At 43.6% G+C, this 27407-nt stretch overlaps 1 protein-coding gene across 1 annotated transcript in view; it reads right to left on the bottom strand.

Moving 5' to 3' along the window:
- LOC311235047 (STAM-binding protein-like A) overlaps positions 1–27407 on the bottom strand; it is a 61156-nt gene that overhangs the window by 11629 nt on the left and 22120 nt on the right. The window contains exons 3-7 of the mRNA XM_084322371.1: positions 14007–14082; positions 13467–13562; positions 10376–10760; positions 8097–8221; positions 1167–1304 (exon numbers count right to left, since the gene is read on the bottom strand). Coding sequence (XP_084178497.1) covers positions 1167–1304; positions 8097–8221; positions 10376–10760; positions 13467–13562; positions 14007–14082 — 820 coding nt within the window. The remainder of the gene's footprint in view (positions 1–1166; positions 1305–8096; positions 8222–10375; positions 10761–13466; positions 13563–14006; positions 14083–27407) is intronic.

A 27407-nucleotide genomic window follows, 5' to 3' on the forward strand; every position in this document is an offset into this window, starting at 1 on the left:
TCTCCTAGTGCAAACAGGCCCAGTCTTTGACGGTGAATAACACCATACTAACATTGACCAAAAGTGAAAGATTTCCACTCAGCAGAGATTAAGTGTACAAAAAATCTAAGCAAATTAACAAAGGGCAGATGATTTACAGGGGGTTCTGTAGATACAGTAGAGATTGGAATGTATTTAGTTTTTCATATAAATGTTTTTTTTTTTGCAAGAGAAGGCAAACCTTTCTTGGGAGAATGCAGAAGTTCCTTCCTCATGCCAGGGCTGCAGCCTGCACCCTGCACCATGCCAGCTTTAGCAGCACATAATAACATGCAAATGTCCATTACATTTCCAGAACTGATGCATGTCATTTTGCATGACTTGTCCTTCTTTTCCAGTGAGTATAGGAAACATGATAACTCATCATACTGATCCTGGATCAGTCAGTGTAGGAAACATGTCTATTGATGGTTATTACTCACATGTATCCAACCCAGGGTGATGCGGTCGTACTGATCCTGCATCAGTCAGTGTAGGAAACGTGTCTATTGATGGTTATTATCAGTGACGTACAGTACATGGTCAGGGCACTAGAGGGAGCCCTACAGATCTAGTCCCAGTAAAATGCAAAAGATGCATTTGGCAGAACTCATTCCTGTACTCGCCGGCAGTAGATTGGAATAGGCTACCAGCAGACATTAAGTTAATAAGTCCCTATTCCTCTTTTAAAAGGCAAAGTAAAGAGCTGGATCAGGAGAAGCAAAACCTGGGTTTAATTATATTTTATTTATCTTAGTTGTTATTTATTGTAAGGTATTTTATTAGGTTTTGAGGGGTATATTATTTATTTGTATTAATTGTATTTTATTGTATTACATTTTTTACTGTATTTTATTTATATGCGTGGTGGGCACACCCTCACTTTACCCACAGGCTCTGACATGTTGTATCATGCACTCTTACTCTCATACACCTACACACATCCAGGCATACACTCACCAGTACATTTTACTCACAGACATCTGAAGGACCGCAATGGAAATATGCTGTAAGCTTTCTTGCATTTTTATCCTTTTTATAATGGTGGGCCTCTATATGTATACTACTTGTATATATGTTCATTATCAATAAATATCTATCAGTCAGTCAGTGTAGGAAACATGTCTATTGATGGTTATATTACTCACATGTATCCAGCCCAGGGTGATGAGGTCGTACTGGTCCTGGATCAGGAAGAGCTCCTCCTCGTTCTCAGTGTCACAGTAGTCCGGTCCACCAGACTGCTTTGGCACGATCACGTGGGTGATTGTAAACGCATTTCTGGTCTGAAATGTAAAGATCCAACAACAAATAAGGGTTTTTCAACAACACATACATCTGCCGTCTGCAGTTAGTTAGATTCTAACTAACTGAAAAATATATTCACAGTATTCACAGTGTCATAAGGTGCATAAGGCTAGTATTACATTCAATATGCACATGACAGAAAATATTATATGGCATATAATATTTTCTGTCATGTGCATATTGAATGGGTATATAATATAATATGCTATTTTATATATCATTGTAACAGTGTAGTGTAGGAATTACAAGAATGACAAGACTAACTTCTCACGTTTATTTCACACTCTGCATACACACTGACAGCACACACACCCTCAGTTCAATGGGCATGAGAAAACATGTCTTTACATTGCCAAAGCAGAAGTGGAACAATACAATAAAAACAAAAATATATGTACAATTAAAAGGGAATAGGAATGATGTGTAAACAGAGCTGTCACATTGCAAAATGGAATACAATCAAAAAACAATCCCACAAAAAGGTCTGTCAACAGTCACTGATAGTTCTCCTTTATCTCCTTTATCTTGTTTTTTTTTTATTTTTTATTATATGTCTCTACCTTAGTGAGAACGCTGGCACTGGGAAGAGGTAGCTAGTTTTTCAAAGTATGGGTTGTAGGAGCTGGTTGCAAGCCTCAGGCAGTCCACAAGATGGTCATCTGTCAATGTGGTTCTGTACTTGGACTTGATGATCTTCATGTGAGAGAAAGCAGACTCACACAGGTAGGTTGATCTAAAAATGCTGTTAAGTTCATGGCACATCTCCTGAGGTTGGGGTACTTCTCAGGCAGCAGTAGCTCCCAGAACTCTGCCTTCATCCCTTGTGTTGCCCTGGCTTTAATCTCAATGTCAGTTTGAAGTGTGAGGATCTCGTTCTCCACAGTATGGCTGTCCAGATTAAACAGTGTGGCCACTTTGGATGTGATGTCATCCACATCTACAGTTCCAAATGGAAAACACATGTAGCTTGCAACAGGTTCAAGTATTGAAAAGTCTGTGAAGCGCTTATCAAACTCTGACAAGATGCTTTGAACTTGCTCCTCATAATGTGTGCAATCAAACTGTGCGGTGTCCTCACCCTGACGTTGAAGTTCTGCTTGCATGTGAGGAAAGTTGCGTAGGTCACTGCGTTGCAGCCTTCTCGCCCACATGGTGAGCTTGCTTTTAAAAGCATTCACTTGTGCATCGTTGTATAATGCCGCTACAAATTACCCTTTTTCGGCACAGCCACGGTTTGTTTGCAAATCAGACAGACTGATTTTGCGTTGAAATAAACAAAAAAGTAAGCCTCCTCCCACTCTTCATGGAAATGATATGTTTTTGGTCTTTTGGCTGCTCCGGTTCTGCTTGCGGCGCTGACGCTGGTGCTATCCGGCAGCTCGTCGGAGGTGGCGTTGGAGCTGCTCCCTGGCGGCGGCGGCAGCAGCTCGTCGGAGGCGGCGTTGGAGCTGCTCCCTGGCGGCGGCAGCTCGTCGGAGGGTCCTGGCTCTGGCGGCAGTGAAGTCTTGCTTGCGTTGTTGAAAAGTAGCGTCCTCTGAATGAACCTCTTTTTAGCTGGTGGTGTTCCATTCATCTTGCAGTTTCGAGTGACTCAAGGCTGGTCTCAGAGCCATGTTTATACTGTACCTGCCAGGTGATGGGCCAGACCCCCACTCATGCCACTCCATGAAAACAAAGGCATCAATTTGCATCCCTATGGGTGAAGCTCGCTGTCCGGAATGTAGGCGGTATCGATTGGCTCAGGCTGCCTGACTGCCTGTTATACACAGGACTGCTCGAACGTTTGTTGTCCTCCCCTCCAAATCAAATCAAATTAAATGATTTTCCAAAATAATCTCGCGGTCTACTTAAAACCAGCGCGCGATCTACCGGTCGATCGCGATCGACTGGTTGGGCACGACTGTACTAGGAAGAGGTGTGAGTAATGGATTACTGTAATGTGTCTCTACTAGGAAGAGGTGTGAGTAATGGATTACTGTAATGTGTCTCTACTAGGGAGAGGTGTGAGTAATGGATTACTGTAATGTGTCTCTACTAGGAAGAGGTGTGAGTAATGGATTACAGTACTGTGTCTCTACTGGGGAGAGGTGTGAGTAATGGATTACAGTACTGTCTCTACTAGGGAGAGGTGTGAGTAATGGATTACAGTACTGTGTCTCTACTGGGGAGAGGTGTGAGTAATGGATTACAGTACTGTCTCTACTGGGGAGAGGTGTGAGTAATGGATTACAGTACTGTGTCTCTACTGGGGAGAGGTGTGAGTAATGGATTACTGTAATGTGTCTCTACTGGGGAGAGGTGTGAGTAATGGATTACAGTACTGTGTCTCTACTGGGGAGAGGTGTGAGTAATGGATTACAGTACTGTGTCTCTACTGGGGAGAGGTGTGAGTAATGGATTACAGTAATGTGTCTCTACTAGGGAGAGGTGTGAGTAATGGATTACAGTACTGTGTCTCTACTGGGGAGAGGTGTGAGTAATGGATTACAGTACTGTGTCTCTACTGGGGAGAGGTGTGAGTAATGGATTACAGTACTGTGTCTCTACTGGGGAGAGGTGTGAGTAATGGATTACAGTAATGTGTCTCTACTGGGGAGAGGTGTGAGTAATGGATTACAGTACTGTGTCTCTACTAGGGAGAGGTGTGAGTAATGGATTAAAGTACTGTGTCTCTACTAGGGAGAGGTGTGAGTAATGGATTACAGTAATGTGTCTCTACTAGGGAGAGGTGTGAGTAATGGATTACAGTACTGTCTCTACTGGGGAGAGGTGTGAGTAATGGATTACAGTAATGTCTCTACTGGGGAGAGGTGTGAGTAATGGATTACAGTAATGTGTCTCTACTGGGGAGAGGTGTGAGTAATGGATTACAGTACTGTGTCTCTACTGGGGAGAGGTGTGAGTAATGGATTACTGTAATGTGTCTCTACTAGGGAGAGGTGTGAGTAATGGATTACAGTACTGTGTCTCTACTGGGGAGAGGTGTGAGTAATGGATTACAGTACTGTGTCTCTACTGGGGAGAGGTGTGAGTAATGGATTACAGTAATGTGTCTCTACTAGGGAGAGGTGTGAGTAATGGATTACAGTACTGTGTCTCTACTGGGGAGAGGTGTGAGTAATGGATTACAGTACTGTCTCTACTGGGGAGAGGTGTGAGTAATGGATTACAGTAATGTGTCTCTACTAGGGAGAGGTGTGAGTAATGGATTACAGTACTGTGTCTCTACTAGGGAGAGGTGTGAGTAATGGATTACAGTACTGTGTCTCTACTGGGGAGAGGTGTGAGTAATGGATTACAGTAATGTCTCTACTGGGGAGAGGTGTGAGTAATGGATTACAGTACTGTGTCTCTACTAGGGAGAGGTGTGAGTAATGGATTACAGTACTGTGTCTCTACTAGGGAGAGGTGTGAGTAATGGATTACAGTAATGTCTCTACTGGGGAGAGGTGTGAGTAATGGATTACAGTACTGTGTCTCTACTAGGGAGAGGTGTGAGTAATGGATTACAGTAATGTGTCTCTACTAGGGAGAGGTGTGAGTAATGGATTACAGTACTGTCTCTACTGGGGAGAGGTGTGAGTAATGGATTACAGTAATGTCTCTACTGGGGAGAGGTGTGAGTAATGGATTACAGTAATGTCTCTACTGGGGAGAGGTGTGAGTAATGGATTACTGTAATGTGTCTCTACTAGGGAGAGGTGTGAGTAATGGATTACAGTACTGTGTCTCTACTGGGGAGAGGTGTGAGTAATGGATTACAGTACTGTGTCTCTACTGGGGAGAGGTGTGAGTAATGGATTACAGTACTGTCTCTACTGGGGAGAGGTGTGAGTAATGGATTACAGTAATGTGTCTCTACTAGGGAGAGGTGTGAGTAATGGATTACAGTACTGTGTCTCTACTAGGGAGAGGTGTGAGTAATGGATTACTGTAATGTGTCTCTACTAGGGAGAGGTGTGAGTAATGGATTACAGTACTGTCTCTACTGGGGAGAGGTGTGAGTAATGGATTACAGTACTGTGTCTCTACTAGGGAGGGGTGTGAGTAATGGATTACTGTACTGTGTCTCTACTGGGGAGAGGTGTGAGTAATGGATTACAGTACTGTGTCTCTACTGGGGAGAGGTGTGAGTAATGGATTACAGTACTGTGTCTCTACTAGGGAGAGGTGTGAGTAATGGATTACAGTACTGTGTCTCTACTAGGGAGAGGTGTGAGTAATGGATTACAGTACTGTGTCTCTACTAGGGAGAGGTGTGAGTAATGGATTACAGTACTGTGTCTCTACTAGGGAGAGGTGTGAGTAATGGATTACAGTACTGTGTCTCTACTGGGGAGAGGTGTGAGTAATGGATTACAGTACTGTGTCTCTACTGGGGAGAGGTGTGAGTAATGGATTACAGTACTGTGTCTACTAGGGAGAGGTGTGAGTAATGGATTACTGTAATGTGTCTCTACTGGGGAGAGGTGTGAGTAATGGATTACAGTACTGTGTCTCTACTAGGGAGAGGTGTGAGTAATGGATTACAGTACTGTGTCTCTACTAGGGAGAGGTGTGAGTAATGGATTACAGTACTGTGTCTCTACTAGGGAGAGGTGTGAGTAATGGATTACTGTAATGTGTCTCTACTGGGGAGAGGTGTGAGTAATGGATTACAGTACTGTGTCTCTACTAGGGAGAGGTGTGAGTAATGGATTACTGTAATGTGTCTCTACTGGGGAGAGGTGTGAGTAATGGATTACAGTACTGTGTCTCTACTGGGGAGAGGTGTGAGTAATGGATTACAGTACTGTGTCTACTAGGGAGAGGTGTGAGTAATGGATTACAGTACTGTGTCTCTACTAGGGAGGGGTGTGAGTAATGGATTACAGTACTGTGTCTCTACTGGGGAGAGGTGTGAGTAATGGATTACAGTACTGTGTGTCTACTGGGGAGAGGTGTGAGTAATGGATTACAGTACTGTGTCTCTACTAGGGAGAGGTGTGAGTAATGGATTACAGTACTGTGTCTCTACTGGGGAGAGGTGTGAGTAATGGATTACTGTACTGTCTCTACTAGGGAGAGGTGTGAGTAATGGATTACAGTAATGTGTCTCTACTAGGGAGAGGTGTGAGTAATGGATTACAGTAATGTGTCTCTACTAGGGAGAGGTGTGAGTAATGGATTACAGTACTGTGTCTCTACTAGGGAGAGGTGTGAGTAATGGATTACAGTACTGTGTCTCTACTGGGGAGAGGTGTGAGTAATGGATTACTGTACTGTGTCTCTACTAGGGAGAGGTGTGAGTAATGGATTACTGTACTGTCTCTACTAGGGAGAGGTGTGAGTAATGGATTACAGTAATGTGTCTCTACTGGGGAGAGGTGTGAGTAATGGATTACAGTAATGTGTCTCTACTGGGGAGAGGTGTGAGTAATGGATTACTGTAATGTCTCTCTACTGGGGAGAGGTGTGAGTAATGGATTACTGTACTGTCTCTCTACTGGGGAGAGGTGTGAGTAATGGATTACAGTAATGTCTCTACTGAGGAGAGGTGTGAGTAATGGATTACAGTAATGTGTCTCTACTAGGGAGAGGTGTGAGTAATGGATTACAGTACTGTGTCTCTACTGGGGAGAGGTGTGAGTAATGGATTACTGTACTGTGTCTCTACTGGGGAGAGGTGTGAGTAATGGATTACAGTACTGTGTCTCTACTGGGGAGAGGTGTGAGTAATGGATTACAGTAATGTCTCTACTGAGGAGAGGTGTGAGTAATGGATTACAGTAATGTGTCTCTACTAGGGAGAGGTGTGAGTAATGGATTACAGTACTGTGTCTCTACTGGGGAGAGGTGTGAGTAATGGATTACTGTACTGTGTCTCTACTGGGGAGAGGTGTGAGTAATGGATTACAGTACTGTGTCTCTACTAGGGAGAGGTGTGAGTAATGGATTACAGTACTGTGTCTCTACTAGGGAGAGGTGTGAGTAATGGATTACAGTAATGTGTCTCTACTAGGGAGAGGTGTGAGTAATGGATTACAGTACTGTGTCTCTACTGGGGAGAGGTGTGAGAGATGGATTACAGTACTGTGTCTCTACTGGGGAGAGGTGTGAGAGATGGATTACAGTACTGTGTCTCTACTGGGGAGAGGTGTGAGTAATGGATTACAGTACTGTCTCTACTAGGGAGAGGTGTGAGTAATGGATTACAGTACTGTGTCTCTACTAGGGAGGGGTGTGAGAGAACCGGGGCTTGTAAGAATGAACCCTTTCACTGCCACACTACAGAAGGTTAACCCTTTACCCTTTACTAGGGTTAACCTTCTGTAGTGTGGCAGTGAAAGGGTTAACCTGATGTGTGGCAGTAAAAGGGTTAACCTTATGTGTATTGTGAAAGGGTTAACCGTTTGGTAGTGTGGCAGTGAAAGGGTTACCAGCTTGCCACACAGGACCTAGGGCTGGGCGATATGGCCTAAAAATGTTATCTCAGATTTGTTCACACAACATCCGATTTACATAGATTCGATTTTTCTCTCTTAAAAACTAGAAACACCAAGGAAATCATTCAAATAAGCTTTGTTTTTATTTGACACAAATGATCAAACCAAGATGATCAAACCCTATTGAGATTGAAGTGCAAACCTAACTTTCACCAATCTTCACTTAAAACAAATAAAAGGTGCCTCTTGATCATCAAACGTCAAAAATCATCCTAAATCATGAATTCGAATTAATCAATAAAATCGATTAATCGCCCAGCCCTAGCAGGACCCCACAGGTCTTACCAGCTTGCCACACAGGATCCCACAGGTCTCCACGGCTCTGCTGGTGTTGGCCTCTGCCAACCTGAGGAAACTCCGGCACAGCTCAGCGGGAACGGCCAGCTGCCGAACGGCATCGTCCATGGTATCTATTACAAAGTTAGGGAGTAGAATAAACAAGACATGGTAGGAAATGGACCTTGCTCTGAAATGTGGCAGAGGTTACAGGTTGAGGTCTTGAGCTTGAAGTCCTCCATTCAAAAACGTTAGTAAACAGGTTAGGGTTATAATATTCATGACAGACGCATCGTTACTTATGTTCCGTCCTTGCAGTGGAAAGTCGTAACATGCGCAACATGTCATCTAAAGTGGTACGTTGTCCAGTTATGCTGCTATGATTAAAGGTTATGTCAAAGTGGCATGTGGTCCAGTTATGCTGCTGATTAAAGGTTGTGTTAAAGTGGTACGTGGTCCAGTTATGCTGCTCTGATTAAAGGTTATGTCAAAGTGGCATGTGGTCCAGTTATGCTGCTGATTAAAGGTTGTGTTAAAGTGGTACGTGGTCCAGTTATGCTGCTCTGATTAAAGATTATGTTAAAGTGGTACATGGTCCAGTTATGCTGCTCTGATTAAAGGTTGTGTTAAAGTGGTACGTGGTCCAGTTATGCTGCTCTGATTAAAAGTTGTGTTAAAGTGGTACGTGGTCCAGTTATGCTGCTCTGATTAAAGGTTATGTCAAAGTGGCATGTGGTCCAGTTATGCTGCTATGATCAAAGGTTGTGTTAAAGTGGTACGTGGTCCAGTTATGCTGCTCTGATTAAAGATTATGTTAAAGTGGTACATGGTCCAGTTATGCTGCTCTGATTAAAGGTTGTGTTAAAGTGGTATGTGGTCCAGTTATGCTGCTATGATTAAAGGTTATGTTAAAGTGGTACGTGGTCCAGTTATGCTGCTCTGATTAAAGGTTATGTTAAAGTGGTATGTGGTCCAGTTATGCTGCTCTGATTAAAGGTTATGTTAAAGTGGTATGTGGTCCAGTCATGCTGCTCTGATTAAAGGTCGTGTTAAAGTGGTATGTGGTCCAGTCATGCTGCTCTGATTAAAGGTTGTGTTAAAGTGGTATGTGGTCCAGTTATGCTGCTCTGATTAAAGGTTATGTTAAAGTGGTATGTGGTCCAGTTATGCTGCTCCGATTAAAGGTTGTGTTAAAGTGGTACATGGTCCAGTTCTGCTGCTGATTAAAGGTTATGTTAAAGTGGTATGTGGTCCAGTCATGCTGCTCTGATTAAAGGTTATGTTAAAGTGGTACGTGGTCCAGTTATGCTGCTCTGATTAAAGGTGTTAAAGTGGTATGTGGTCCAGTTCTGCTGCTATGATTAAAGGTTATGTTAAAGTGGTATGTGGTCCAGTCATGCTGCTCTGATTAAAGGTTATGTTAAAGTAGTACGTGGTCCAGTTATGCTGCTATGGTTAAAGGTTATGTTAAAGTGGTATGTGGTCCAGTTATGCTGCTCTGATTAAAGGTTATGTTAAAGTGGTGTGTGGTCCAGTTATGCTGCTCTGATTAAAGGTTGTGTTAAAGTGGTATGTGGTCCAGTTATGCTGCTCTGATTAAAGGTTGTGTTAAAGTGGTACGTGGTCCAGTTATGCTGCTCTGATTAAAGGTTATGTTAAAGTGGTATGTGGTCCAGTTATGCTGCTTCGATTAAAGGTTATGTTAAAGTGGTATGTGGTCCAGTCATGCTGCTCTGATTAAAGGTTGTGTTAAAGTGGTATGTGGTCCAGTTATGCTGCTGATTAAAGGTTATGTTAAAGTGGTCTGTGGTCCAGTTATGCTGCTCTGATTAAAGATTATGTTAAAGTGGTATGTGGTCCAGTTATGCTGCTCTGATTAAAGGTTATGTTAAAGTGGTATGTGGTCCAGTTATGCTGCTCTGATTAAAGGTTGTGTTAAAGTGGTACGTGGTCCAGTTATGCTGCTCTGATTAAAGGTTATGTTAAAGTGATATGTGGTCCAGTTATGCTGCTCTGATTAAAGGTTATGTTAAAGTGATATGTGGTCCAGTTATGCTGCTCTGATTAAAGGTTGTGTTAAAGTGGTACGTGGTCCAGTTATGCTGCTCTGATTACATTCAACAAAAGTATTCTTCAAAGTAACTAGTAGCCGATGGAGTGGTGGAGTAAAAAGTACAATATGAAAGTACAAAGTTCCCTAAAATGAAAATACTCAAGTAAAGTACCTCAAAATTATACTTAAGTACAATAAAATAAAATAAAACGTCTGCTACAGTATGATGACTCACTGTTGCCTGGGCTGACCAGGGACCCGGGCTTCAGCGCCCGGTCGAAGGTCGGAGGGGCAGGGCCGGCCGGAGGGCAGCCGTAGTGGTCGGTAGTGCCGCCGGACCCTGGGCTCTGGGGGGGGGTAGGGGAGACCCCGGGGTACGGCGGGGGGCCCTGGATGCCCGGGAGGAGGGGTGCCTCAGGGGGCGGCGTGCCCGGGGTGCTGAACTCCAGGAGCACCCGCTGGCGCTCCTTCTCCGTCTCCTGGCGGCGGATCATCTCCTCGAAGGCGCTGAACTGCTCCTGCTCCCGCTGCCGGCGCTGCTGCTCCGCCACGCGCTGCCGCTCCGCGTCCAGGGCTCTCTGCTGGGACCGCTGCCTCGCCTGCGCCTCCTCCTCCGCTTTCTGCAGGCGGCGGCAGGTAACACTCCTTACATATCACTTCCCTTTCCAGGACATTACAATCGTTTTTCCTGACGATACAGGAGCACTCGCTCGCAAATTATCACATCATCTAACGGTAGGCCAAGTATCGACGCATTTAACCCTCCTTTTTTAAATTATGTCGGGTTCATGATGAAGTGTCTCACCTTCATTACAGGTGACCGTTACACCACCACTGATAACCGCCTCAGGTTCATTACAGGTGACCGTTACACCATTTACATTTAGTCATTTAGCTGATGCTTTTATCCAAAGCGACTTACAAGTTCTGTACGACAAGTCATCTGGAAGGGCACAACTCTATCAGCTGAGTAACAATGTTCATCAAAGTGTTGAGTGCTACAGTGTAGGTTAGTTTATTAGGACAAGTTCATGATAGTAAGGTTAGTTCAAGTTTCAAGTTTCTTTAATAGTTGTCATACAGAAGTACAGAATACTTTTATACAAAATGCTTCTTACTGTTACGCTCCAGAGACTGTGCAAGACAAGATAAGTATGAAATAAAATAGTATAGTATGTAAATTAGAAGTAAAAAAATGAGGTCACAGTGTTCAGTATAGACATATGTACAATGTTCGATGCAGAATAGACGTAACTGAGTTACCATATAATATACAATACTATGCAGTGTACTAATATACAATACTATATAGTGCAAGGCAGAAATGGGATGAGGTGCAATTTAGGTACAATTTACAGTAGGTGTACGAGTTGTAGTGCAAATCCTTTATCAATAAATATAAAGTGTGTTTGTGCGATCTAAAGTGTGGAGAGTGGGTGCTGCAGTGTGTTGTTTGTTTAAGTGGGTGTGTGCGTGTGGGTGTGTGTGCTGTGTGCATTTGATGGTTGTTGCATAGTGTTTATTGTTCGTTTAGCAGCCTGATGGCCTGGGGATAGAAGCTTCTTCTGAGTCTTTCTGTGCTCGCCTTAAGACTCCGGTATCGCTTGCCTGACCGCAGCAGTTCAAAGAGGCAGTTGTTCGGGTGGCTCGAGTCCTTAATAATTCTCTTAGCCTTCCCCCTGCACCGCTTGTTGTAAATGTTCTGGAGGGTGGGAAGCCCCCCTCCAATTGTGCGTTCGGCTGAACGTGTCACTCTTTGTAGTCTGCTACGGTCTTGTGCAGTGCTATTCCCAAACCAGGAGGTGATGTTGCCAGTCAGGATGCTCTCTATTGTACATGAGTAGAAGTTCCTAAGGATCTTCTGACTGACTTGGAACTTCCTTAGGCGCCTGAGGAAGTAGAGGCGTTGTCGTGCCTTCTTCACAACACTGTCAATGTGTGTGGTCCATGTCAAGTCCTCGGATATGTAGGCTCCGAGGTACTTAAAGCTGTTGACTCTCTCAACCGGTGCCCCGTCGATGCTGAGGGGGCTGTAGTCCTTGACCCCCGACCTCCTGAAGTCCACAATCATCTCTTTTGTTTTGCCGACGTTCAGGGAGAGGCAGTTCTCCTGACACCACTGTGACAGATTTTCTACCTCTTCCAGGTAGGCCCTCTCGTCGTTGGCAGAGATCAGGCCCACCACTACTGTGTCATCAGCAAATTTGATGATTGTGTTGTTGTTCCGCTGTGCCACGCAGTCATGTGTGTACAGGGAGTAGAGGAGGGGGCTCAGAACACAGCCCTGGGGGGCCCCTATGTTGAGCGTGATGGATGAGGAGGTGCAGTTGCCTGCTCTTACCACCTGGGGTCTGCCCGTCAGGAAGTCCAAGACCCACTGGCAGAGGTCATAGTTCAAGCCCAGGTCCCTGAGCTTGGCTATGAGTTTGGAGGGGACTATGGTATTGAATGCTGAGCTGTAGTCGATGAACAGCATTCTCACATAGTTCCCCTGCCTCTTGTCCAGGTGTGATGCTGCTGTGTGCACAGTTAGGGTTAGATTTATTTATTTATTTTTACCGATAACTGTCTCACATTCATTACAGGTGACTGTTACACCATCACTGATAACAGTCTCAATACAGGTGACTGTTACACCATCACTGATAACTGTCTCAGGTGCATTACAGGTGACTGTTACACCATCACTGATAACCGTCTCATTACAGGTGACTGTTACACCATCACTGATAACTGTCTCAGGTTCATTACAGGTGACTGTTACACCATCACTGATAACTGTCTCAGGTGCATTACAGGTGACTGTTACACCATCACTGATAACTGTCTCAGGTGCATTACAGGTGAATGTTACACCACCACTGATAACTGTCTCAGGTGCATTACAGGTGAATGTTACACCATCACTGATAACTGTCTCAGGTTCACAATATGTATAGTTTGTAGTTAGGATCTTACAGCACTTTAAAGGACAATGAGCTTGTCAAATGCCATGGTGGCCAGAACAAAGGGAGCGTGGGCCAAACTTGGTCTGTGCGCCGCTGCTATAATCCTACCCAACAGTCAAGCTTCAAACTAAATACACACCAAGGGTTACATGGGGGATCGGAGTTAACGCCTAAAATAGAATTTAAAATGTTCAGGACAGCATAGATTTTCTTTCCATGATTTTTGGTAATTTTAGTACATTTTCCCGGTTTTCCATGACTGGAAATCTAGTGTCTGAATTTCCAGGTTTTCCAGGATGAGTGGGAACCCTGATGATGTACACATATAGCTCCATTTATTAACTGGCCACTGGTTTCAGTCATTGACATGTGGTTTACCTGTTTGATAAGGTGCTGTGCATATTCTTCTTCAAATCTCCTCAAAAGAGCTTTCTTTAATATCTCTGCTTGAGGAAAAGCAATGTCTTTTAGTTTCTGAAAGAGAGCAAAAATAAATGAAATATTAAGAAAATAGATCATTACTTTTCATTAGTATACAATGATAACTCGGTTAACCCTTTCACTACCACACTACCAAATGTTTAACCCTTTCACAGCGACAATACAGAAGGTTAACCCTTTCACTGCCACACGACAAAGGGTTAGCCATTTCACTACCACACTACAGAAGGTTAACCCTTTCACTACCACACTACAGACGGTTAACAGTCTGTAGTGTGGTAGTGAAAGGTTAACCTTCTGTAGTGTGGTAGTGAAAGGGTTAAAAGGGGCCATCTTGATAATGTTGCAGCAGTAACATTATCATTCTGACTGATTGAAATTAGCCTTGTGCTAAATCCGGCAATTTTTACACTCCACTGTGTTCATTCATTTTGCATTGTCCCGTCCAAATAAACAAATAAAGTAAAGTAAAAGTACCTTCAGAGTGTCCTTCTTCTCAGGAATGTTAGCGGTCTTGTAGTCTCGATGCTTTGGGAGTTTTTCAATGAAAAGCCTGGCAAACAAAAACACAACCCTGGTTTCAGTGTGAAAATGTGTCTTTCAACAGTTTTACTATGATGATATTCATAGGCCCATAGCTTTAACCAGCATACTGTCAAAAGTGCTAGAAAGAATTCTGCTGGATAGCATAAATTTGTTTATTAACTCCACAGATAAGCAGTTTTGGTTTTAAAGCTAAGCATGGCACTGACCCGTGTATGCCTTAAAAGGAAACAAATACAGAAGTCAAAATGCATCAGTTCTTAATGTGTTTTATTGATGCTTCTAAAGCCTTTGATCGTGTTAACCACAGAAAGTTGTCAAAGAGGGGTGCCTAGATACATTGCGAGAATCCTGGCTTATTGGTATTCCCACCAGACTATGCATGTAAAATGGGGCAATAGTGTCTCAGCCCCGTTTGGGGTTGGCAATGGGGTCAGACAAGGGGGAATTATGTCCCCAGTTATTTTTTATCTATATGTCGATGGTCTGTCCGAGCAACTGAGTGCCTGTAATACTGGGTGCATGATTGGTGATACTCTAGTGAACCATATTATTATGTATGCAGATGGATCTTGTGGTATTTAGTCCGAGTAGGGCTGGTCTTCAGCAGCTTCTTACTATATGTACTGTGTATGGGGTTGAACATGATATCAAATACAATGCCAGTAAGAGTGCCGTTTTAATCTGTAGATCCAAAGAGGACCAATGTCTAAAATGTCCTGACTTCAAATTGTCTGAAAATAACCTTGGGGTCTGTGAAAAGGTAAAATATCGTGGACATTTTATTAGAGAACAAATGACAGATGATGATATATACAGGCAATGCCGCAGGATGTATGCACAAGCGAACACTCTCTCACGCAAGTTAAGTATGTGTACAGATGGAGTGAAAGTGTCTCTGTTCAGAGCATATTGTACACCACTTTATACTGCACACTTGTGGTCAAGCTACAAAAAAGCAAGTTTGCGGAGACTTCAAGTAGCTTATAATGATGCCATGAGAATATTACTTAAAAGACCTAGATGGTGTAGTGCAAGTGAAATGTTCATGGCTGCACGTGTCAATACCTTCCAAGCTGTTTTAAGAAATATCATGTATAAATGTATCTGTCGGCTAAATGACTCTGGAAATGAGATCATTCTGGTTTTAACGGACATTAGGTTCAGTGCCATGCGTTACCACTCATCTATGTGGAGATATTGGCACAGCTGTCCATTTGTGGGACATTGATGTGTATTTTAAGTGATGTTATTTTTGCCTGTTGTGTGTAATTTTATATAAGTTGTTTATGTTTTTATCTGCACCATCCGTATTAAAGTTTGAATTTAATTTAATTGATTTGATGCTAAAACCACAACATTAGGTAAAAGAGAAAAAGAAAACGACTAACCAGTTCTCATCCGGTTAAAGAGCGGAAAGCCATCAAAATAACCGTTATGCACTTGTTTAAGCCAGATAAGAGATAAATACAAATACTGTAAAATATCTGCACTTGTTAATCACACTACTGTGCTTCTTGTTCCCTCAGCTATGTTTCTACACTCTCTGACTGCACATAAACAAGTTTTCTTACTGCATCAGCCATAGGCCTTGATATCATAACATATATTGTCTTTATTGTCATAATTGGTTTTGCTGTTCTCGTTTAATCTGAACAATGATGATAATGCAGAAAAACAGGATGGCTTAGATTGTATTTCGGGGTGGTTCTGGGAGGATGGTAAAATAAGTTAGTTAAGTTCAACTCATTAGACAACAACCTATCAAAATACAATGAGATCAAAGACTACTTCAGCAATTACTGAAAAGATCACTTATTATGGCCACAGTGACCGCCGTAATCCAGCCAATAGGGATGGGTACAGCTCACAAAATTACTATTGGAATCTCATTGGACCTCATTCACCAACATTGTATTTTTTTTCTCTTACGACAACCACCTTAGAAGGTCGTAAGAGAAAGCCAACGACAAATACCCCCGGATTCACTAATGCGTGGAGAGGTTGTCTTAACTTGCCAAATGATCACAGCTGCGAACCCCCGGGAGTGCTTTCTCGTAGACTTATTTGCATACAGACACGCCCCTCCAACTCTTTATAATGCGAGGGCCGTGTACAAAACAAGGGTCAGCATTGCAGTGCTGATCGCGGTATTCAACAGGTAGTGCGAAATCGCTTTGTGACGGATAAAATGTTGATTAGATTCAAATGTATTGTCATCCTACAGCACACTATATAGCTATAGTGGAATAGACTATTAACACTTTGAGTGCCAGCCACGACATATGTCGTTAGTTCATGCCCCCCGTTGAGTGCCGACAACAATAATTGTCGTTTTTGTATTTTATTTTTTTATAATTTTTTTAAACAAACATATAAACAAACATGACAACACACGATAAGATATACAAGCATTATTAACAGTGCACATCCAATGAAATCACCATTTAGTTATATGTCTTATACAGGATATACCCCTAATACCTGCTATCTAATACCCTACACACATATGCTCTAGCTCGTACCCCCCCCTCCCGGACCCCCCATTGGATAATCCATCCATTATCCCTCGCTCCTAACCAGACACTACCATTATGCTAGCTTTTTTATTTTTTTTATCCACTTTTTCTCCCATTTTCTATATTTTCTCCCATCCCAATTTCGTATCATCCAATTCAACCCTCCCCTGTCACGTACGCTGTTTCTTGCCTCCCACAAGCCGGCTGCAATGTGGACTAAGTCATACATAGCACAAGTCCCCTCCGGTACTTGAGGTAACAGCAGTCGCATCTTTTCACCTGCGCAGCTCGATCTCTCAGTGGCGAGGAGTAACGTGTGGGAGGCTCACGCTGCCCCCGACACTTCCTGATTCTACTGCGCAGGCGCACCAACCGACCTGTAGGAGTCGCTGTCCACAACGCCCGATCCCCACCCATCAGTTTCCCACCCCCTAATACGGCCAATGTGTATTAGTACGGACGACCAGCTAAACTGAAAGCAAATGTGGAGCGCTGGGCTCTAACTGACGAGCCCAGCGTCTCCAGCATTCGTGGCGAGCGCCTTGCCCACTACGCCACATTATATGCTAGCTTTTATTCTCTCCACCACTTCTAACCACATTGTCATTTTGGATTCATTGAGACCCAAAATTCTTGCTGTAGATATTTCTTGATAAATCACATCGAGATATGTAATAATCCAGACCTTTCGGCAATTTTTTTCCGGTTGGAACCATCGTTATGCTATCAGCTTTTTAGCCACTGTGATACCCGATAAAACCAATCTCTTTAGCTGTGGATGTACTGCATACTCAAAAACATCATTCAGCAGTAATACAGAGGGGTGTACATGTATATTCAGAGTTAAGAGATTTGATAATTGCTGGGTTACCTCTTTCCAGAATATCTTAACTGGTGGGCAGTCGCAGTACATGTGCATAAATGTTCCCTCGTCCCCATTTGTGCATAAGGAGCATTTGGAGTCTTGTTTAAGACCCATTCTGTTCAGTCTTATAGGAGTCAAGTATGTCCTGTGAATATAGTTAAGATTGATTTGTTGATGGTCCGGGTTCCTTGATGTAAATCGAACATTTGCCCAGGCTTCTTGCCAATCAAAATCTTTTTCCAGGTCTGGTATATCCCTCCTCCAGACTGAGTCTAGGTGGAGGGTTTCATACGAGGACGTTAGTAATTGATGATAAAAATCTGAAACAAAACCTCTCGATGTCTCTCTTTCATAGAAGAATTTGTGGTATCTGTGGTGTTCAATTGGTATCTTTAATGGAACACCGTGAGCCTTCAAACATAATAACTGTGCGTAAAAGTAATATGTGGACTCGGTGAGATTACATTTTTTGCGTATTACCCTGTTTGTTGAAAACATCACCTAATGAGTGTATGCCTTGCTTTTCCCATATAGGGAATCTTATAGGTTGTTTTCCAATCAAGAGTGCATTGTTATTGAATAAGGGAGTATGATTATGCCATTTATGTGGGTTAGAATATTTCTTTTGTGTTTCACGCCATATCCGGATCGCATGAGTAATTATGGGGCCAAATTTCCGTTCGCATTGCTTAATTGATAATTTAGTGTATGCTATGTCCTTCAGTCTATGTGGAGCTACTATATTTTCTTCAAAATTTCTCCAGGATACTAATGCTTGGGGATCAAACCATGTCGTCAATGGTCTTAAAGTGTACGCCTTAAAATAGTGGAAAAAATCTGGAAATGCCATACCACCATCTGCTTTGTTTCTCTGTGCGGTGGATCTTTTTATACGTGGTGGTTTGTTATTCCAAATAAATTTGTATGTGGAGGAGTGTAATTTTTTCCAGTAACCCTCTGGAGGGGGTAACGGTAGCATTGAGCTGAAGAAGTTGATTCTAGGTAGTACGTCCATCTTAACTATTGATATCCGTGCCTGTACTGAGTTTTTAAGTTTTGACCACCTGTCAAGGTCGTCTTTGATTTTGTTTTGGATTTTTATGCAATTGTGCTTCACCGTTTGTCTTATGGTGGGGAATATTTCCACTCCCAAACATCTAAAGTGTTTTACCATCGGTATCTCTTCTGGGAGGGTTATATTTCTTTTTGCAGGGGCGTTAAGTGGAAAGAAAGCCGACTTCGGCCAATTTATCTTAAATCCCGATAAATCTCCAAAGTCCTCAATCAACTTGAGCAGATGAGGCAATGTGGTGTTGGGGTTTTGCATGAACAGTATTACGTCGTCCGCATATAAACTAATTTTATGTTGTGTGCCCTTGATTACAATTGGTTCTATGGATTGGGATTGTCTTATATATTGTGCTAAAGGCTCTAATGATAGATTGAATAGTCCGGGACTAAGAGGGCAACCCTGTCTAGATGAGCGTGATACCGGAAAGATTCCGGAGGTGATTATACCTGTTGTAATCATGGCCGATGGGTCTTTGTATAATACTTTAATCATATCAATGAAACCTTTACCTAACCCCATCCTTTCTAATACTGCCCATAGATACGACCATTCCAACCTGTCAAAAGCTTTCATTGCATCCAGGGACAGCATCGCCTTAGGCGTGGTGTCGTCCTTGTCAGCATCTAATACGTGCAGTAATCGTCTTATGTTATCAGTGATCAAGCGGCCTCTTATGAAGCCAGTTTGGTCCGGATGAACTAAAGACGTCATATGCTTTTGTAATCTGATGGCTAATACCTTAGAGTGATATCGGTTCCGAGGAGGCTTAAGGGTCTATAACTACCGCACTCTGTGGGGTCTTTGTCTTTTTTAAGGAGGACTGTTATGAGTGCAATATTGTCGTTCTTATGGAAGTTCCCCTCCTTGACTGAGTATAAAATCATATTTAGTAATAAGGGTCCAATTATGTCCCAACAAGAGAGGTACATTTCTGGTGGGGTACAGTCTCTTCCAGGAGCCTTACCACTTTGCATTTCGGATATGGCCTTCTTGAGTTCCTCTAGTGTGATCGGTGTTTCTAACTGTTTAGCGTCATCCTCTGAAAGTTTAGGGAGGTTAATTTGATTATGATATGTGTCCATTTTGTTTTGATCGAAGGTCGTTTCTGATTTATACAAGTTGGAGTAGAATTCTTTGAATGTCGCGTTTATTTTTTCAGAGTCTGTAACAAGTCCTTGTTGTGCTCTAATGGTAGTTATATCTGCAAATGTTGCATTAACTCTTAATCGCATAGCTAATAGGTGACTTGGTTTGGAACCTTGAGAGTACTGCTGTTGTCTTGTGCTACGTATTTGTATTTCAGATTGTTGTCTGTATATGGCGTTAATCTCTTTTTTTAGTACTTTAACTTGATTTTCCAGTCGAACCGAGTTGTTGTATTGTAAAGAATTAAATAACGTTGAGTAAAGCGTTTCCAGTTCAGCCAGTTTTGAGCATCGATTCTTGCGCATTTGAGGAAAAGCTATCAGTGAAATCCTTGATCATTCCCTTTACCGACATCCATAATATTCTGGGGTCCTGCACCAAGTTTGCATTCCTCCGTAGGAATACTGTAAGAGCTTCTTTGAGTTGTGTAATGAATTCCTTGTTATTAAGCAGCATCGAGTTAAATCGCCATCTTGGGGCTCGGGAAGATAGTATACCAAATGTTCCTTTTAGGAGTAAATAACAGTGATCTGATAATGCATTGGGTATCATTTCCACATCGTAGTTATCAAATAGTCTCGGGGATGCAAAAACATAATCTATTCTGGATAATGTGTTATGTCTCGCAGATCGACAAGAGTACTTCCGGGTCGTGGGGTTAAGTGATCGCCATAAGTCATTTACACCTGTAATCTTCGACCAATCCTTTAATGCATTAGATGAATTTTTTTTGTTCGTTGGAAAAGGAGGGGTAAGATTTGTCCATCCTTGGATTCCAAATGGCATTAAAATCCGCACCAATTATAAATGAGTAATCAGGAAGGTCTAACATTGCTTTGGTAAGTGTATATAAGTGATAAGTCGTTTTTAATTTTTATTAGCGATCTGAATTCATATTTCATCAACCGAGTCTCCCGTTGGTACAGCAGCCCCTCTAGGAGCTCCGATGGGAAAATACCGCCCCCTATCGTCTATCCCTGTGTAACTGCAGGCCATTCGATTACACTGTGGGGGGGAGCCTACTGGCTCCACTATGCTGGCGAGCCGTCTGATGAAGAGGGAAGTGATCGCGAGATGGAAAGCAGCCTGGAATATATATTTACAGCAGCCAATAATCAATCAATAAACGCGATCGATATTTGGAATGGCGATCAGGAATTGGAATAATCTTTTTGGAGAACATCTGATCTAAGGTAAGGAGTCTATGTTACCAGTTTTAGGATAATCAGAGCTGTTTTCACTGAGATAACAGCGTGTCCCGTATGTGTATATGTGTGTGTGTGTGCTGTTGAGGAAATAAGAGAATCGATTTCTCAGCTCGCTTCTATAGCGTGCATAAGTACACATATACTATCGATAATCTAGCGTTTATTTGAAAACGATTCATAAATAGGCCGACAAATGACAACGTGTCTAGTGTATTCGAGAATATTCCAATAAATGCCGTTTATGAGGGAATCTTTCTATTTTCCTGAAATTTTCGAGAAAACGATAGCTTTTCGAAATGCTATAAAAAGGATATGAACCAATTAAAAAACAACCCGTTTCAACAATGTTGACTGCAAACAAGTCATTGATAAGCGACGGGCAGATTAGACACATAGCCATAATTTAAAACATAGATTATGCGTTTTTAACGCTATCATTGAAGTGGGTGGCGGCATTCAAGGGGGTAAGAAGGAAAACACGGCCGGCACGGAAAGTGTTAATATTCCATATTTATACCATCTTGTTGCATGCTCCTGGCCACCTGCTGCAGCACGCACACAGGCACGCACACACGCACACGTATTGTATAGCCTACATGCGTAATGAATGAACAGTAGGCTTATATTATTCTAATGACTTGTTTTATTTGGAGATTGCAGATACTGTATGCGCTGCCCTATAGTAGTCATACTGTAGAACTTACAGTACACATCTTAGCGTGACATCTCAACACTTCCAGTGCCACTGGTTAACATGGTAAAATGTGTCTGAATGCCACCAGCCACTTCAATGATAGCGTTGTGAACACATAATCTCTGTCTTAACACTTTGGTCGCCAGGCTTATATTCTTAATATACCATCCTCCGCCAGCTCTATTTGTCTATGGGGATGTTTACCTTCTTTGCAGGGCTATAACTTTTTAAATTGTATTGCTAAATTGACATTACTATGGCCCATTCAACGTCAAGTATCTATTGTTCAGGGTGTAGCAACGTTATACTTTTTCATTCACATATTCATACTAAAATACGGTCTAAAGTATAAGTATGTTTTTATCGTTTTCTGCAGCTTTCTCCAGAACGTGATTTATAGCCCCAAATGCATTATATTGATGATCAAATACAGTTTGATCGGAATCTGCGCAAGATAAAAAATTTCAAATGGACGTGCTTCTAGAAGTTACTACTGATCATCTGATGTTGACCGGATGGGGGGGGGGGGGGGGGGGGTCGTTTATAATTCCGTGGCCAACGTTAGATGATTCATCTAGTGTGGGTGATATGATCATCAGAGCAGTTTATATCGAACACGTTAAAAAATAACGCTGAATCTTACCGTAGCTTCCTCATAGCGTTGGGCGATGAGCGTGGAACAGAAATATTCCTATTATGGGATGTAGAAATATGCGATCCATTTCCAGGTTGTATAATAGTATATACGTCCAAATCATGTTGTTTATCGAGTTATTGGTAACTGATTGCTATCCATTGTGTCTAGCTCGAGTCCTGGGAGTATTACCGAGTGATCGGACCGAATTGAAATGAGCACCAGCTTCCATTTCCTGTTTCCGCTCTGGGCGATCCGCCGATCGGCCACCAGATGGCGCTCTTGAACCGTTGGAGAGTTGAGAGGGGATCAACAGTAGATCTCAAGTCTCCGGGGGAGAAATATGATTTCGATCACAGATTTTTGAAATATTGATATCAAAGACGTGGTACGGCGTCTTTGTCAGAATGAGCATGGCGGGGAAAGACGTGCTACGGCGTTTTTGGCGACCATAGTGTTAAATTATGGCTATGTGTCTAATCTGCCCGTCGTTTATCAATGACTTGTTTGCAGTCAACATTGTCGAAACGGATTTTTTTTTTTTTTTTAAATCGCTTCATTTCCGTTTTATAGCATTTTGAAAAGCCCTCGTTTTCAAGGAAAATATAAAGATTCCGTGATAAAAGGCATTTACTGGAATATTCTGGAATACACAAAAACGTTGTAATTTTTCGGCCTATTTATGAATAGTTTTCAAATAAACGCTAGATTATCGATAGTATATGTGTACTTATGCACGCTATAGAAGCGGGCTGAAATATCGACTATCTCATTTCCTGATCGCTCGCACAGCCACACACACACGCATAGGGCAAACGCTGATATATAGGTGAAAATAGTTCTGATTATCCCAAGACTGGTAAAATAGATTCCTTACCTCAGATCAGATGTTATCCAAAAAGATGATTCCAATTCCTGATCGCCATTCCAAATATCGATCGCGTTTATTGATTCAGCATTGGGTACTGTAAATACATAATCCACGCGTTTTCCGGGCCGGCGATCACAATGGATTCTTCAGTTGGCTCGACGGAAAAGTAAAATAAGGAAACTGCCCCCCCCCCCCCCTTCAGCAGTCTAAAGTAATGGGGTGCAGTTACACAGGGAGAAACGATAGGGGGCGGTATCTTCCCAATTGAGCTCAGAGAGAGTCTGCAACACTAACCTGAGGCTCGATTGATGAAATATGAATTCAAATCGCCAAAATAAAATAAAATACGACTAACAAACGCTACATAGCGTTGGCGGGCACTCAACGGTCGGCATGAACTAACGACAAAACGTGTGGCTGGCATCCAAAGTGTTAAGGCCGCCACAGAGTCGGGCATGAGCGGACCGGACTCCACAGAGGTCCGCGCGGACTCCACGTCGCACACCGGTCACACAAAAAGCTGCTCGGCGTGTTGGTCATTACACACGTAGGCTATACACAGTCTGCATGCGTGCGTGTATGTGCGCTGAAGAGGTGGCCAGGAGCGCGCAACAAGACGGTATAAATATGGAACATTAATACAGTCTATTCCACTATAGCTATATCCACGCGATTAGGTTTAGTTTTTTATTTATTTATCCATTTATTTATTTGCAGTGTTGGTATAGTGCTTTTATTAACTTTCGGACATCACGATGTCTCTTGAGACATGACTGTAAATTAAAAACAATTATTTTAGTTTTTTTTAATTGTACAAATATTGTCGTATTTATTATTATTATTGTAATGTATGGAGTTAGTACAGGGACTACTTAACGTTAGTCTACATACGCCCCTCTGGTCATGCGTGCTTACGTTAAGCACAGGTCGTATAAATGTACTGCCGGGTTGGGGTACGTCATTAAAGCCATGGGTTCAACGCTATCAACATCTCCGTGATTATTGTAGTTGTGTAAATAGACAACTATTTACACTATTATTTAATTCCAAGGATGTCTGTAGAGTTGACATGAACGCAATTACCATGATTCCTCCCAAATAAATCCCTTAACACATCTTGCGCCAAAAACGAGTTTACTCGTTATTGCCCGCCAATCGAATAGTGCCAACAACGAGTGTTGTGAAGGATCAGATTAAACCGAATATATATATTTATTTATGGATATATATTTAATAGTATTTGTATATCGTTTGATATCCCTTGTACATATACACTGAATATCCCTTTAGTCTACTAACAGCCCATAATAGTTTCATTCTACCATTGGACAAGAACCTGGCGCCAGCAGCCAAGCCCCTTGGTTCAAGTTCAATCGTGCCGACGAACATGTCGTTACAAGCCCGGTTCCGCGTAGGAATACGTCTGGCGAAATACGAATGGTACTATTTGTTCACAGCGCATATATATATGGCGCAAGTAAAGTAGAACTTTCTTTTTAGTCCATTAGTCCTTTACCCTCCAACCTAGTAACAGACGTGAAGCCTCACCCACGACCCACGTGTGGTGCAGTATGGCCTACTTGGCCTCAGAATAGGCATTGAGACATTGTGTGGACTTCGTTTCATCAGGTGGGAAAGTGTTCATCATATCTATATCATGTACTGTGTGGCCAGTAGTTAAAGTACATAATCGGTAGTGGTTTAATGATACCATACTTATCAATACAGTCAGGGAATTGTACCCCTCAGTTACAATTGGTCCTTCGAGCCGGAGGGTAACTAGTGTAATATTAATATAGTGTTATTAATATTGAAATGGCCTATGATGAACACTCCACGAAACGGTCCTCCTAACGTAGAACGCCCGCGGCGCAGACGACAGACACCTCAGTACTTAGAGGATTACGCTGTCAGTCAACTACCTAGCCTTCGACAAACGGTAAACGCGGTAAAAATAGAAAGTAAAATTATGTCTGACCTTAACGACCAGGTTACCCCGACCAAAGAGGCCCTAGTGGGTTCTAATGTAACTGACCAAGCTCACGGTGGGGACCAGGAGGGAGCTGACATGCCTTTACCCCCCGCCAATACCGAAGAAGTAGTCCCCGACCAGCCCCGGGAGGAAGACAACCCTACAGAGAGAGAACTCTGCACGGAAGAAGAGGAGGAGAGCGCCGAGGAAATAGAGCTCCAGGACTCCCCAACGAGTACAGCCAGGAGCGGCTCACCTCAACAACCGTCTTCCCCCAGCGAAGCGGAGAGGATGCTATCACAGGCATTCCTCGTCAGTCTGACAGCCTCTACCGAACGCGATCGACTTCAGGGTGAACGCGATCGACTTCAGGGTGAACGCGATCGACTCCAAGCACAGACGCTTAGCGAGCGCGAACAACTCCAAGCGCAACATGAGATGAGACGCCTTCAGACGGAAGAGAATATGGCAAGAGACCGGGCCGACGCCCAGCGCGCCGCTGCCGGTGCCCAAAGAGAAGCAGATCTCACCAAGCGCGAAGCCGAGCGCGACAGACTACAAGCGCAGCTAATGGAGCAGCTGATCCTCAAGGCAACACCCTCTCCCTCCGCCAGGGGTTCAAGGAACTCGTCGAGACAACAGTCAAGGGCAGCGTCTCCTAACCGAGCAAGCGACCCTGAACTTGACCAACAGACCAAGCCTATACCCCCCGCAGACCCCCTTCCCAGACCGGTCCAAGCGAGACCCAGCTACAAGGAAGGAGCGGCATACACTGCGGAGAAGCTAAATAAACGACTACAGGATCTAGAGGACCTGATAGAAGAAGAAGAGGGAGAGGAGGAGAACCAAGCCCGACGACAGCACAGTACTCCACCGGACCAGGAGGTCCAGTACAGCCCAGGCTATACCCCCGCGGCGCTGCGCTACAGACCCCCGACTCTATTCACGGGTGAGCATGACGCACGACCAGCCCCGAGGAATAGCACCTGGACCAGCGGGCCACGGTACCCTGCCGGTACCAGCCCACAGAGGCGCAAGAGGAGACTCGCCTAGGAGGTCTCTCCCCCAACGCTCGCCGATGTATCAGCCATCCACGGCGTCATACATTGCCACGCCGACGTTTCCAGACTTCACCTATGAGAATCGAGCACAGTACACGGAGCTCCGGATGTGCTTAGAGACAATGATGGTGGATGTCGCTGATGAACGCCACAAGTATGCAATATTACTGAAGCACCTGAAAGTACCGCGAGCGCACAATATAGCGCTAGCCTATGCCACCTCTACGACCCCATACACCGCGGCTCTAGCAGCGCTGGACCAGAGATATGGACGTATATGGGATTACGTAATCCAAGAGATAAGGCATATTGATCGCCTACCCCCAGCAACAGACAATCGCTCATTAGACGACCTGTCTATAAAAGTGCAGTCCCTGGTAGGGATGCTGGGAGCGCAACGGGAAAAGGGTATGCACGAGCTATACGCCAACTCTAACGTCGAGAGGATTTTAGAGAAGCTGCCACCCGCCAGACAAGAGCGCTTCAGGCGGCAGAGAGACCACCGTGATCCTAACGGTCCCGAACCATCCCTCCTCGATCTAGCCGACTTCCTGGCGAGAGAAGTCAGCAGCTTACGACTGGATACGTTCGTGCGGAGCACACCAAGCTCCAGAGAGGGACCCAGGAGAATAAACGATGGAAGAAGATCGGTGACTGTCATGCACCAATCAGAATCAGTACCGAGCAGTAAGAACCACAGTACCCCCTCGAGAAAAGAGAAGTGGAAGATGGTGTGCCCGTACTGCGAGAAGGAACACTGGCTGTCACAATGTGACCTGTTCACAAAGATGAATGCAGAAGAAGTGAGTCAATGGATAAAGTCCAACAGGCGCTGTTACCGATGTGCGCGCAGTCACATGGCAGCCGAATGCCGCCTAAAGAAGAGGTGCAGTCGGTGTGACGGAGCCCATCTAGATGTACTACGCGACAGTAACAGAAGAAAGCCTGCACCATCGAGCAGCACCAAGGCAAGTGTCATGTACATTGACCCCGCCAGCAGCAGCGGCGCCCAAGTGCTCTTAAAGGTAGTCCGTGTAACATTGAGCTACCAAGATAAAGTCATGGACACTTACGCCGTCCTTGATGACGGGTCAGAGAAGACCCTTCTGCTCGCGTCCGCTGCGGCCCAGCTGGGACTGCGGGGGAGCGAGAACCAAATGACGATTCGGACAATAAGAAGAGATTTAAAGACGATAAAGGGCGAGAATGTCTCCTTCACTATCGCAGCAAGCAGGCAGCCAGAGCGACGGTATAGGATTACAAATGCTTTCACCAGCCAAGAAATAGGACTAT

Source organism: Notolepis coatsorum, assembly GCF_963971535.1.
Source record: "Notolepis coatsorum genome assembly, chromosome: 10".
NCBI classification, from domain to species: domain Eukaryota; kingdom Metazoa; phylum Chordata; class Actinopteri; order Aulopiformes; family Paralepididae; genus Notolepis; species Notolepis coatsorum.